Here is a 12322-nt window from a genome sequence, read left to right as displayed (position 1 = left end):
GAACGTCGAGAACTACATTGTTTGAAGCTCCAGGATGGAATTGGTGGTTTTAACATAATTGATCACTATGTTCAAAACTACCAAAACCTCATGGAGAATCCACACAAGTGGGACTCAACGCTCCTGACTTGCGAGGAGGTTACAGACCTACCCGCATCATACCCAAAGATCAAGCAGGAAAGTCGGGAATTTCTGCAAGTGACAAGGACTTCCGCGGGAAGAATCCCCATGGAAAACCTTAAAAAAAAAACCCTTTTCAAAACCCTTTGCTTAAGTCCAAAAGTTCACCTCACTTTATTAAACATTCATGAGAAGAACATTGGACTGGGGGGACTTGAAGAGGTAGGTCCCAGCAGAGCCCAGTTGGACCCGCAAGACTCACCTTCAAAAGAGACGTCTGCGCAGAAACCAACTGGATACGCAGGACCCACCATGCTCAGAGACGTGACGTCCTTACGCGCAGTACGCAAGCTGTTCCCGCAGGAAATGCCTCCCAATGGTGAAGTACTCTGCCTGTTCCCGCAGCTGCGGATACAAACCATCAGGGAAGGCCACCCGCGCAGCAAGGCTACACGCACAAGGCACTTAGCTCTCAATCATTCAGTGTCACCTGAAGGAATGAGCAAAGCCGGGAACAATCCCGCACAAAGGCGGGAGGGGGAATACTCCCGCCCAAATAAGCCAGTCCGTACGACACAGGAAGATCTTCTGTACTGTACCTGACGAGGTATGGGCAAAAGATCTGACTAAAGATACGACAGCTTATTGACAACAGTATGGCGAGCAGCATGCTCTTGTACTGTATGTCACTATTAGCCGCTGCCTACTCACCAACTCCTGTCATACCACGTGCATAGCCGGCAGTTGGTGGAAAAGGAATAGTACACAGCAGGCCTGGTCACTATCAGCCGCTGCCTACCCACCAACTACCAGCAGGGCACGTGCGTAGGCCACAGTTGGTAGAACAGGAATACTATTCAGCCGGCCACACCTCCTTGGAAACCTACCTTCGGCTATAAATACCCCAAATGGTATGATCATCTCATCTCAACACATCTTATCATATTATCATCATATTATATCTGATATCTGCTCTAGCAATCTCTTAATATACATTTATATTTAAAGAGCAATCTAGTCTGATTCTCACGCCGGATGGTGGTCACAAGGAGGAACCCCCCCCCCCCCCCTTCTCAGTGACAAGCTCACGGTGTCTGTTTTGCAGGTTATCAGAAGAACCATCTTTGCCGGGTCCAACCCCTCGTGGGAAACATCTATCTAACCCCCAGGTTACCCGTAATCTGTCCGGGGTCCGGTTAGTGTTTCTTCATTACATATATGTATTTATCTACATACATATGTATGTATCGTGCAGGTAATGTGAAGCGTAAGCATGATACAAGGTGCATCAGCGAAGGTGTGATATGAAGTAATAAATCAGAACTTATTATAAACAAAATAGTATATATAATGTGTCATAAATTGTTAACTACATTTCTATGGAAGATTTAAAATAAAACATGTTGGATTATTCTATTTTGTTTTAAATTAGTTATGTGTCTATATATATATATTTTTAGTATATTTATATTTTTTATAAGTTGGTTTTTGAAACCAATCTGACTAGTAGACAGATAAGAATTTGTTTTATACTTTTATGATATTGAATAATAAGCTTAGCAAAAACACAAATCACACAATGAAAACTTATATAGAATGAGTTGTTGAATTATTGAATGGTGCTAGTTAAAATAAAAAAAATTATAATATTGGAAAATGAATATAAGAGAAAAGGCATAGAAACGATAAATATATGTAAATTAATGTGTAGATGTTGACATGATTTTAATTTTTTGTAACATGAACAAAGTAGGTGTATTCTAGCCTTCTAGGTATGGATTGAAATATCAATTCAAAACAAATTGTAAATAGAAAAGTAGAAGAAACTTGTAACACCTAATCACCTATAGTTTTTGTTTAATATTGTGATTATATGTAAAAACTCTTAAAGAAAATGATTTACAAGAATGTTTGCAATATATCTAAAATTAAAAAGTTATGAGTCGATTTAGAAATACTCGTAAAAAACATAAAGTTGCTGATATTCGAAAATCAAAATGAAACAAGAGATTAGGTATAGAAAACACAATATATTCATCAATTTTATCTTGTTAGCCTCATTTTATAACCGGCGTTTAGCTTAACTAGTTCATATTATGTACAAGTCCTTAAAAACAACGTTATTCTAGCAACCACTACCTAAGCTAGTGAGTATCACCGACGACCCAATTACCGACAGAATGATTTTGTTGGTAATTTTAGGTAGATTTGTAGTAGTTTAGTCCTATTTGTGACTTTCATTTAGTTAGAAGCTAATGAGAATGCTTACATACACACCGCGTGCAATCAAGAAGGGGAGTGGGTTATCAAGGAATACGGTGCTTCACTCACTCGATTGGAATTGATAACCGGTCAGAATATATGTATCCAACTTAATCGAAATTAAAGTTGCATCAAAGTAACAATCGTCAAAGATGGAAACAATGAAATTGCAGATGGATCATGGATGCAGTTCTCGAAAAGTTGGATCAAATGGGCAGTAGCAACAACAATGGTTGTAACAATAACCACAACAGTACGTAATGGATATGTCGAATCAACATGAAACAATGGAAACAAGATGCAGTCAAGCATCAATCGATTTTCGAAGGTCGAATTTACAAAATTCAATGGATCATACGTGGAGGGGTGAATTTATCGATGTGAGCATTTCTTTTCAATTGATGAAATGCCAAAAAGATCAAGTTGAGATACGCAATAATGCATGCGGAAGGCCAAGCTCTGCAATGATACAAATCGCACAATAAATCTCGAGGTATATATCCGCAAGATTTGTTGCAACATTGATTAAAGATGCTATAGGAGCCCTAAAAAAATTAACACAAACGGTTAACCTAGAAGATTATTGTGACAATCTTGATCTTTTTCTTAACAAATGGGTCATTCCTGAAGGATACACACTGAGCTTTTTCTTAACAAATATGCTCAAACTGAGTTGTAGATTTTAAAGATATGAGTTGTGAGTATACATTTGGCCGGTGAAGATCCTCCGCCACTACAAGATGATCCTGCTTTTAAGCAAAGCAACCGTGTTACAAGTTATTTAAGTAATTTACGAACAAGTCACCTTAAAAAAGTTGGAGACTTTACATGCATATACATATGCATGCATCATGCAGGTAACGTGACATGTAAGCATAATACAAGCTACATCGACAAAGGCTGGTGCGAAGTATAAGAGGGACCGGGCTGGGGTGACCCCGATCATTGTTATTTTTTCGTTTAGCAGGGTACGTATTCACAATTTTGTTAGAAAATTTTATAGGTATTGAACACAGCCACCCTTAGGGCGCTTTCGCTTCACAGAATGAAATGAAATTGGAATTGGAATTTGCATAGAATTTGGAATTGGAAGGAATTGAATTTGGAATTTGAACATTCCAATGGGAATTGGAATTTGAAGGATTTGAAATCCAATTCTATTCTTGGTGTGTTCGTTTGATAAATGAATTGGAATCGATTTTTCTTTTTTTTTTAACAAGGATAACGGCAAGACATTTTAGTTTTTTTAGATTTTTTGTTTTTTATTTATATTTTGGGTTATTATTATTATTATTATTATTATTATTATTATTATTATTATTTTTAAGGGTTTTCTATTGAGATCAAAAACCCCTCAAAAAATATTCAAAAATAATAATAAAAAATTTATAACTCAAAATAAATCGAAAACAAAAAAAAGTAAAAAAACCAAAATATTTTATTCGTTGTTCTCGTTAAAAAAAACCAACGAATTCACTTGAAATTCTCCACACTTAGGAAGGATTTAGAATCCCTTTATTTGAAGGAATTTGAAGGATGTAAATTCCAATTCATTGACAACCGAACGCAACAATTATGGAATTAGGATTCCAATTCCAACGAAACGAACATGCCATGTCATGGGATTTTAATTCCAATTCCTTTGAATTCCCACGAATTCTGTGAAACGAACGCGCCTTTAGGGTATTGGGGTCTATGACTTCGATCGCTACTGTGACTAAGCCCAAGTTTCACCACTGATATGATATGAAGTAACAAACCAGAACTATGTTGGATTATTTGGTGGGTGTGACATATATGTAAAAGAAAATGATTTACAAGAATGTTTAGGATACATATAAATGTATGCTTTATTACAAAAACATAGAATGGAAAAGAGTTACCGAAAATTACTTCCTTCCTTTACCGAAAACTCATCAAACCCGTGACCCGATTGAAGCTTCGAAGTTTCGATAAGTTTCTCCCCATCGCCCCACAATGCATATGCACTCTCCCCATGCACTTCTTCATCCCCAAATTGCAACACCTCTTCAGTCAATCTAAGAGGGATCACAACTCTAATTGCAACACAAATCACACTTGTAATCACAATGTTCCACACCACAACAAATAATATTCCTAGCAACTGGATGCCCATTTGGCGCAACCCAGCCTGAACACGACCTGTTTTTAAACCATAAGCAAGTCCTATGTAATGTTGCCACCCGTCGGTCATGTCAAAGAAAATACGATTTAGCCTTGGCTCAGCAAATAAACCGGTTAGAACACCACCTAGCGACCCTGCCACGGCGTGAGTGTGGAAGACCGCCATCGTGTCATCAATGTTTTAAGTAGTGACACTTGTTTGTGTACCACCATCATTGTGAACCATGGTATGCTACCGGATAGTATTCCCATTATCATTGCTGCCCATCCTTGCACAACTCCTGTTCAATTAAATAAACTTTTGTTTCAAATAATTAAAATAATTTATATTTATCTATAAATGTAAAATTTATTTATTTTAAAAGTTAACTGGGTTTTGAAACCTTAGTAAGTAGACGAATTCAATGCATTGGTTTCCACAAATAGTGCATTGAATTCGCTCCTTATGTCAGCAGAAAACCTGACGTTTTTTCTAAAAAACCAGCATAAGAACCACCTCCGTCCGTATTAACTTATACGAAAATTTACATCTCTAAGGAGTGCAAAAAAAAATGTTACCTGCGGCTGGGGTGATGCATACTAGACCAGTGATCATGCCTTGTGTAGCACCAATAACTGACGGTTTTACAAAGAACATGATATCAAGCATGAGCCATGTTAACAAGCTCATCGCCGCACACACGTGCGTGTTAAGAACCGCAAGTGAAGCATCCCGGCTCGCCATATAAGGATTGCCCCCATTGAACCCGGTCCATCCCATCCACAATAAACCCGCCCCTAAAAGCATCAACAATATGTTATTCGGTGGAAACCTTTCCCGATCTTTATCGTCCCTCGGTCCCACCTACATCACCAAAAACGGGTCAAAATTATCACCTCTAACCATAACCAAAACCGGTAAACTAAAATTCAAAGATAAAATTAATCAAATCACCCAATAAGCCGCGGTTAGACCAGCAACTCCAGATGATAGATGAATAACATAACCTCCAGAATAATCAATTATACCCATTTTTGCTAACCAACCATCAGGACACCATATACTATACGCCCCAACCTTATACGAACACGTTAACCAAATCGGTACAAACACCATCCACGCGTAAAAATTCATCCTCCCAAGCAACGCACCCGCGATCAAGATCAAAGTGATCGCGGCAAACACAAACTGAAAAAATATCATAGTTGCATTAGGAAACTTTCCAGCAAATGCTTTTTCAACTAGATAACTAGCACGTAGTGACGCCAAGCCCGGTCTTCCTAAAAATGGTACGAGTTGTTCGGACCCGAACGACATTTGATAGCCCCAACCAACCCAACAGACTAGGACTGCAGCAAAGGCGAAAAGGGCCATGAAACACGAGTTCACGGCCCATTTCTTTTTTACTATGCTGCCGTATAATATGACTAGCCCCGGGACACTTTGGAGGCCCACCAATGTGCCCGCGGTCAGCTGCCATGCGTTATCGCCTTTGTTCATCCATTCCGGGCTTGCATCAGTGGGGAAGAGGTTTACAGGAATGTTGAAGGGCATGTTCTTTGAATGTTAGTGAATAATTATAATGACATCATTAGCATTTTGAAAAGTGGCTTATGTAGTATGGGAAAAGTTAGTTTAGCAAAGTACCTCTATGTTTTGTTTTTTACAAGCTGATATGGCTGTAAACGGACCGAACGAATATGAGCGAGTCATATTGGTGTTTGTTTGTTAACATGAATAGTTAAATGAACAGGGTTTCGTTATTTGTGTTTGTTCATGAAGAAAATGAATGTGTTTGTGGTCATTCGTTAATTGTATAGATTAACGAACAATTCATGAACTTAATCGAATATTACTAAGTGAATACCAGTTAAAAGTAAACATAAACATCTATCTCTTGGGCCTATATTGATAAAACTAGATTAAATGGTAATGGTGATATTTTAATTTTATATAACTAGAATAAACTATAAAGAGCCTAAATAACTTGAATAAATATATAAACGAATGAAGTCAAACAAGAGTAAACCAATGAACATTCATGAACGTTAACAAACGAATGGATTTGAATGAACAAGCATTCGGGAACATAATTAACGAAAGGGACATGTGTTCGTGTTCGAGCGTTTAACTAAATAAACAAAAAGTTTTGTTCAGGTTTGTTCGTTTATTAAATAAACAAGTTGTAAACAAACTTCTCAACAAAAGGTTCATTAAAAGTTGGATTCCAAAAAAAAAGAAAAAAAAAACATGTAAGGTTAAAGGTTGACTTTGGAATAGCAAGAAAAGGCGATAGGAGATATGTTTATTGGGTTATGAGTTGTTCACTTGTTTGCATTTGATGAGAACGGAGAGACCAAAGCCCAAAATATGTGGTGGATCCATTGCCATGTTATAGGCTAAGAAATAAATGGAATCTTAGATATATTGCCATTTACTTGATATAAAGATTATCAAAATGTGTATTTTTATTATTCATAAAATAAAAGGTTGCTTTTTATGTACAATATATAATACCTATTTGAAATAATTAAAATTATTAGTTTTTAAACAAATTTATTTAATTTATAAAAAAAATATAATATTGTAACTAATGACTACCCATGATTAAATTGTTATTAATTTCAAAATAAATATTTTATTTAAGTATAACTCATACTTTTAAATTGTGCATTTTAATACTACAGAACCTATTCTTATAGTAGTAAGTAAATTCAATAATAATTTCTATGTTAGCAGCTTTAATATATTGTTGATACTGATGTAGTCGAAATAGGGGTCGAGGACATCAATGCCGCTAACAATTGCGATAGTGGTCAAGAAATAAGGCGTCTATAGCCCTATAGGTGACGGTGGTGCAACTGCCTACCTTGAAGCATGTGAGGAGTTGTCATTGGATCGTTTTAGGGTTTTATCAAGCGATGGAGCTGTGACTGTATCTGTTGGCGTTGAAATTCGTATCTCCTTGTAACATGTTAGAAGATAATTGGCTGTTATTATGAACCGTATCTCTTTGTGAGAGAACCGCCATATCACATTTAGTATATGTATAATTTATTAATATCATACTTTTTTATTCATCTTAAGCTTAAAGTATAATGTAGTACCATGGTCCCAAGATTTGGCTAAATATGTTAGTAATAATTATGTACTTTTTTTATTCATTTTAAGCTTAAAGTGTAGTGCAGTACCCTGGTCCCAAGTGAGCGTCATCGTAGAAGCTTGTAAGCCAAGTTGAAGGTAATATGCCACACATGTCATATTCAAAGTAGTGTAATTGTGTAAGAGCATCTCCAACAAGAACACTTGTGCACAGATATGAAAGAGAAACAAAGTTAGCAAATGCGACGAGAAGAGAGACGATGAGAAATCTGTCTATATTATATAATATAATATAATATAATATATTTTTTTCCATGTTATAATCTTTAAAAAGTAAGAGTTTTTATCTATTACACCCATATAATTTTGATCACAATAGGTGAATTTTAGTTTTGATCATGCTTCTATAAAATTGGCCAACACCACCCACGTCCATTATTTTTAATCGCCAGCACCACTACCACCAACGCCGTCACCGCCGCCTCCACGTGACTACCGACGCCAACACCACCACCCCCATTGTATCCATCGCCTCAATCACCACTATCACCATCGCGACACCACCTACACACTATTGCCAATGCCCTCACCATCGCCATCGTCACTACCAGTCTACCACCGTGACACCACCTACAACTTTGTCGTCGTAACACCCCCACCACCGCCGTCACCAGCCACAAGAAAAATATAGCAGGTGAACCATTTAATACTTGTTTTTCTAAAACACTCTTTTCACGCAAACTCCATTTTGAACAAAAACTAAATCAATACTTAACTAAAATGGCTTCTAATCCATTTTGCTCAGCATCAGTTTTGGCAGGTTACTCGACCAGACGCTTTTGCCAGGCTTATTTACCTCCCATCATTGTAATCACGCATGTGTGCGACTCGCCATACAAACTCCCACAACAAAAGACATGGAACGAACATGCAACAAATTTGCTTAACAAAACCAAGCAAGTCCGATCAATCAAAGGGTGTGGGTTCAGGCCTCATCAAAGCACGTGTACGAGAGCTATTTGCCATATAAAAATTGCTCATGAACATAAAGTTTATGTTAAAATGTTCAAAAGAAAATAAAGAGCTAAAATCCTAACATGCATTCACACAACATTGAAACTGAACATCACCCGATACAAACCAAATAGTGACTTGACCATCCCTCAGATGGGCTGACCTTTCGGAACAAATTGGTCCTTGAGCCACATGTAAACAGGGACCAGCACGTAGTAGACTCCAGCCAACGCACCCAAGAGGAATCGCGTAAGGAACACGAACGGGTTCACTGGTTTGGAAATGTCTTCTTCTTTGGGGCCCAGCTGATGATGAAACAGAATGTTAGTAAGAGGAGATGATAAATTTTGCATATGCAAAGAGCTCAAGAAGTCCACAAAAGGGGTAGCCCGTGAACCCAATTACGGGCTAGACAGGTGTTCGATTGCGTTTTGAAAGAAATTATGTAATATAAATCGTAAAATAAGGAAGTCCGCGATAATATGGCATGAGACTGGAAATTGTGTTTTAATATGTTGTTTGAAGTGCTTGATAAATTATATTTATTTTAATGAATTAATTGATAAAATGACATTTTTATGAAGAAATAACGTTTTGTTTGATAGAATAAAGGTATATTGGTTTTTAATGATCCCAACTATTGTCTTTTGGTCACTGTTGGTCTCAACTAATGAATTGGCTACTGATAGTTCCAACTTTTAAAGTATTTGTACCTAATGGTCCGCGACTAACAGAATCCTAACGCTGTTAGTTTCAGGTCGTCGGGAAAATGTTTTTGGCCGAAAAATTTAAATTTGTTGCCGGAAAACATGACCTGAACACCGCAACCACCGCCAATTGACTCACCACTAACCAACTACCACCACTTGAGCACCATCAACCGATTCCGACGATGGTTCTAGGGTTTCCGGCGACCTCAATAATTGGGTCTTTTACTAGAAAAAGGTTCCCAAAGGTCCGATATGAAGCTACCAAGATGCTTGGGACGAAAATGTTAAGTTTTCGGGGAAAAAATTTGAGTTTTCCGGCCAAAACCTTTTTTCCAGCGACCTGAAACTAACGACGTTAGGATTCTGTTAGTCGCGGACCGTTACGAACAAATACTTTAAAAGTTGGGACCATTAGTAGCCAATTCATTAGTTGGGACCAGCAGTGACCAAAATACAATAGTTGGGGCCATTAAAACCCAATACACCTAGAATAAAAGTACCTCAAATTAGGTTTGCAAAGGGTAAGTGGGTAAATTTTTTGTTATACGAAACAGATTATCTGATTCCTAGAATAATAATAAAATACAGAAAACTTTTATCAAGACTTAAAAACCGATTATTATAGTTTGTCATCTTCTTTTTATAAATGGGATTATAGTTGTAACAGCATAGTTTTGGTGATCATATTTAACACATTAACTATTTAAAAAATGGACAGAACATGTTAGCGGGTCAACCCAAGTGGCCGTTTTGGCCCATTACCCGGTCTGCCCCACCTACCCATGTTGCCGCCTCAACTAGTAAGAGCCCGTTACCTGCAACGGTGAATCCCCTGACGCGGGTTTGACTCCAGTAACAGAGCACCCCATGATCAAACCATGGCGACGGACCCCACGATACCATTTCGGGCCAATTCTCTTTATCTCCACATCTTTAAATCCAGCCTTTGTAAACCACTCAATGTACTCTTCCTCTTTGGGAAAAAGCATCCACACGTCCGCAAAGAAACGAGACAACCAATATGTTGGATATACAGGCCCGATTATACATGCCTTCCCTCCTATCTTTAGAACCCTGTATGCTTCTCTGATGCCTCGTTGCGGGTCGGGCCAGTACTCAATGCTGCAATATTATATGCGCATAGCCCGTGCGTCAAAGATTCTTAAGAAAGTAAACTTTTTCGACAAGCACACAATCATAGTAAAATGATCCAAGAATAACTTTTTTATTTCTTCAAGCCACTTAACATTTAAATATGGTTTTTATTTGATCGTGGGTCCCCTTTATGTGACTTGTGATGGGTCCCATAATCTTGGACTGTATTTGTTTGGAATAATTATTCTAATAATAATATTGGCTATAACACATAATGAAGAATTAAGAAAGATAATGATGCAAATAGCGCATACACACACATCAAAACACCCCTAAAATGTATAATGAACGAAAACAAATAAACACAAAATATCAATCTTGAGAAAATAATATGTATATTTATATACCTTCCGGCAGATATATATCTATCGGCATAGTCAGTCCTAAAAGGAAGATCCTCAGCATCACCCTCAATGAACTTGCATTCTTTCAACGGTTCCTTTTTCTTGGCTTTCGCAAGCTGATGTGGCGACTGATCCAAAATTGTAACATTCTTAGCATCAACATGTTTCACAATACCCAAAGTCGTGAACCCGGTACCCCCACCAACATCCACCACTGTCATATGCCGGCTATAAAGATCCGCCGGCTCTAACGCTTCGTCTCTCATATCTTCGGTCCAATGGCCCGGGTTTATCACATGATCATACACAATTGATAAAAACCTATAGAACCAAAATGCCTCTTTTTTGTGTTGTATGAACCTAGGTTGTGAAGCTGGCCTAGGTAAAGAGACACTGCATTTTGGTACAATTAAGGTTTTACCTCTCGAAACCGAACTCCCGCAGGCCAAATTAACTTTGAGTGGAAATTTTCTTCCACTCAATTCTGACCCATTAAACCCTAACCCATTTGCAGCAACTCTGCCTCTTATTATTGCAAGATTTTCAGCTCCATACAGCATTGAAGATGTCATTATTTCTGATTATTTAAATCCCAAATTCAATTTCAAAATTCCAAAAGATGTAAAACAATAAAAGATTGTAAATTTGAGTTCATATTCATAAATTTCACATTTTTAACAAAACCCAAGATGAGAAAAGTGATGAATTTGGGTTAAGATTCATAAATATCAAGATTTCAACCAAACCCTAGATGTAAAACAGCAAAAAGGTTGTAACTTTGAGTTCATAATCACAAAATTTCACATTTTTAACAAAACCCAAGATGAGAAAAGTAGTGATTTTGAGTTTAGATCCATAAATTTCAAGTTTTGACAAGAACCCATGTGGAAATTAATCAAGAAAAGTAATCTTGAAAGGGTTCAGTTCAAGATTATTATTATTATTATTATTATTATTATTATTATTATTATTATTATTATTATTATTATTATTATTATTATTATTATTATTACATGCAATTGAAGAAGCAGGGCTTACCAGCTATTAAGTCAATACAACATTGAAGATGAATTAATGAGTGGAAGCAGAAGAAAGAATTTGTGGTGTGAAGTTGGTGTTGGAGAAGAAGACAAGTACAAGTAAGTATACAGCCGTAGAACTTGTGATAAGAGGACACTCACAGGCTAAGGCTGTTAACAGGATTACGGAAATCTAGTGGTGATGAATTTTTTGCAAATCAAAGAAAATAAAATAATATATTATTTTTTTTCCTTTTTAGTTTATATGTTATGTTTTTATTTAATAATTTAAAATACAAAATTCGATTTTAAAATTTCAGAGTATAGCATATTGTTGGATAATAATATGTATAGGCAACATGACCAATGACACTATTGACTTTTAATTTGTTGCTAATAACAATTCTATTAAATGGAAAATAATTTTGTCTATCTTTAACTTCCGTTTTTGTTATTTCAAAACAATTTTGG

General features: G+C 36.7%; 1 protein-coding gene and 1 pseudogene across 1 annotated transcript; both read right to left on the bottom strand.

Annotated features, from left to right (window-relative positions):
- Positions 1 to 4261: 4261 nt before the first annotated feature.
- On the bottom strand, positions 4262 to 6081 carry LOC143587201 (ammonium transporter 2 member 5-like; annotated as a pseudogene).
- A 2553-nt stretch (positions 6082 to 8634) lies between these two features.
- Positions 8635 to 11983, bottom strand: LOC143587202 (2-methyl-6-phytyl-1,4-hydroquinone methyltransferase, chloroplastic-like). The gene is made up of 4 exons (XM_077068557.1): positions 11871 to 11983; positions 10836 to 11409; positions 10149 to 10455; positions 8635 to 8928 (listed from the first exon to the last, which is right to left on the bottom strand). Exons 2-4 carry the CDS (start codon positions 11402 to 11404, stop codon positions 8773 to 8775), a joined length of 1032 nt encoding a protein of 343 aa, XP_076924672.1. The 5' UTR covers positions 11405 to 11409; positions 11871 to 11983; the 3' UTR covers positions 8635 to 8772.
- Between the last annotated feature and the right edge of the window lie 339 nt (positions 11984 to 12322).

This window comes from Bidens hawaiensis, unplaced genomic scaffold, assembly GCF_021521415.1.
Source record: "Bidens hawaiensis isolate Kalapana, Puna unplaced genomic scaffold, B.hawaiensis_p1.1 tig00035222_1, whole genome shotgun sequence".
Lineage (NCBI taxonomy): Eukaryota > Viridiplantae > Streptophyta > Magnoliopsida > Asterales > Asteraceae > Bidens > Bidens hawaiensis.
The sequence above is the reverse complement of the archived record's forward strand: the minus strand, read 5'-3'. Positions and strand labels throughout refer to the sequence as shown.

Coding starts and splice junctions, on each gene's coding strand:
- LOC143587202 (XM_077068557.1), bottom strand. CDS start 11,404: ATGACATCTTCAATGCTGTATGGAGCTGAAAATCTTGCAATAATAAGA. Junction 10,456..10,835: donor AGATATATATCTGCCGGAAG/GTATATAAATAT, acceptor ATAATATTGCAG/CATTGAGTACTGGCCCGACC. Junction 8,929..10,148: donor CAGGGGATTCACCGTTGCAG/GTAACGGGCTCT, acceptor TTTCATCATCAG/CTGGGCCCCAAAGAAGAAGA.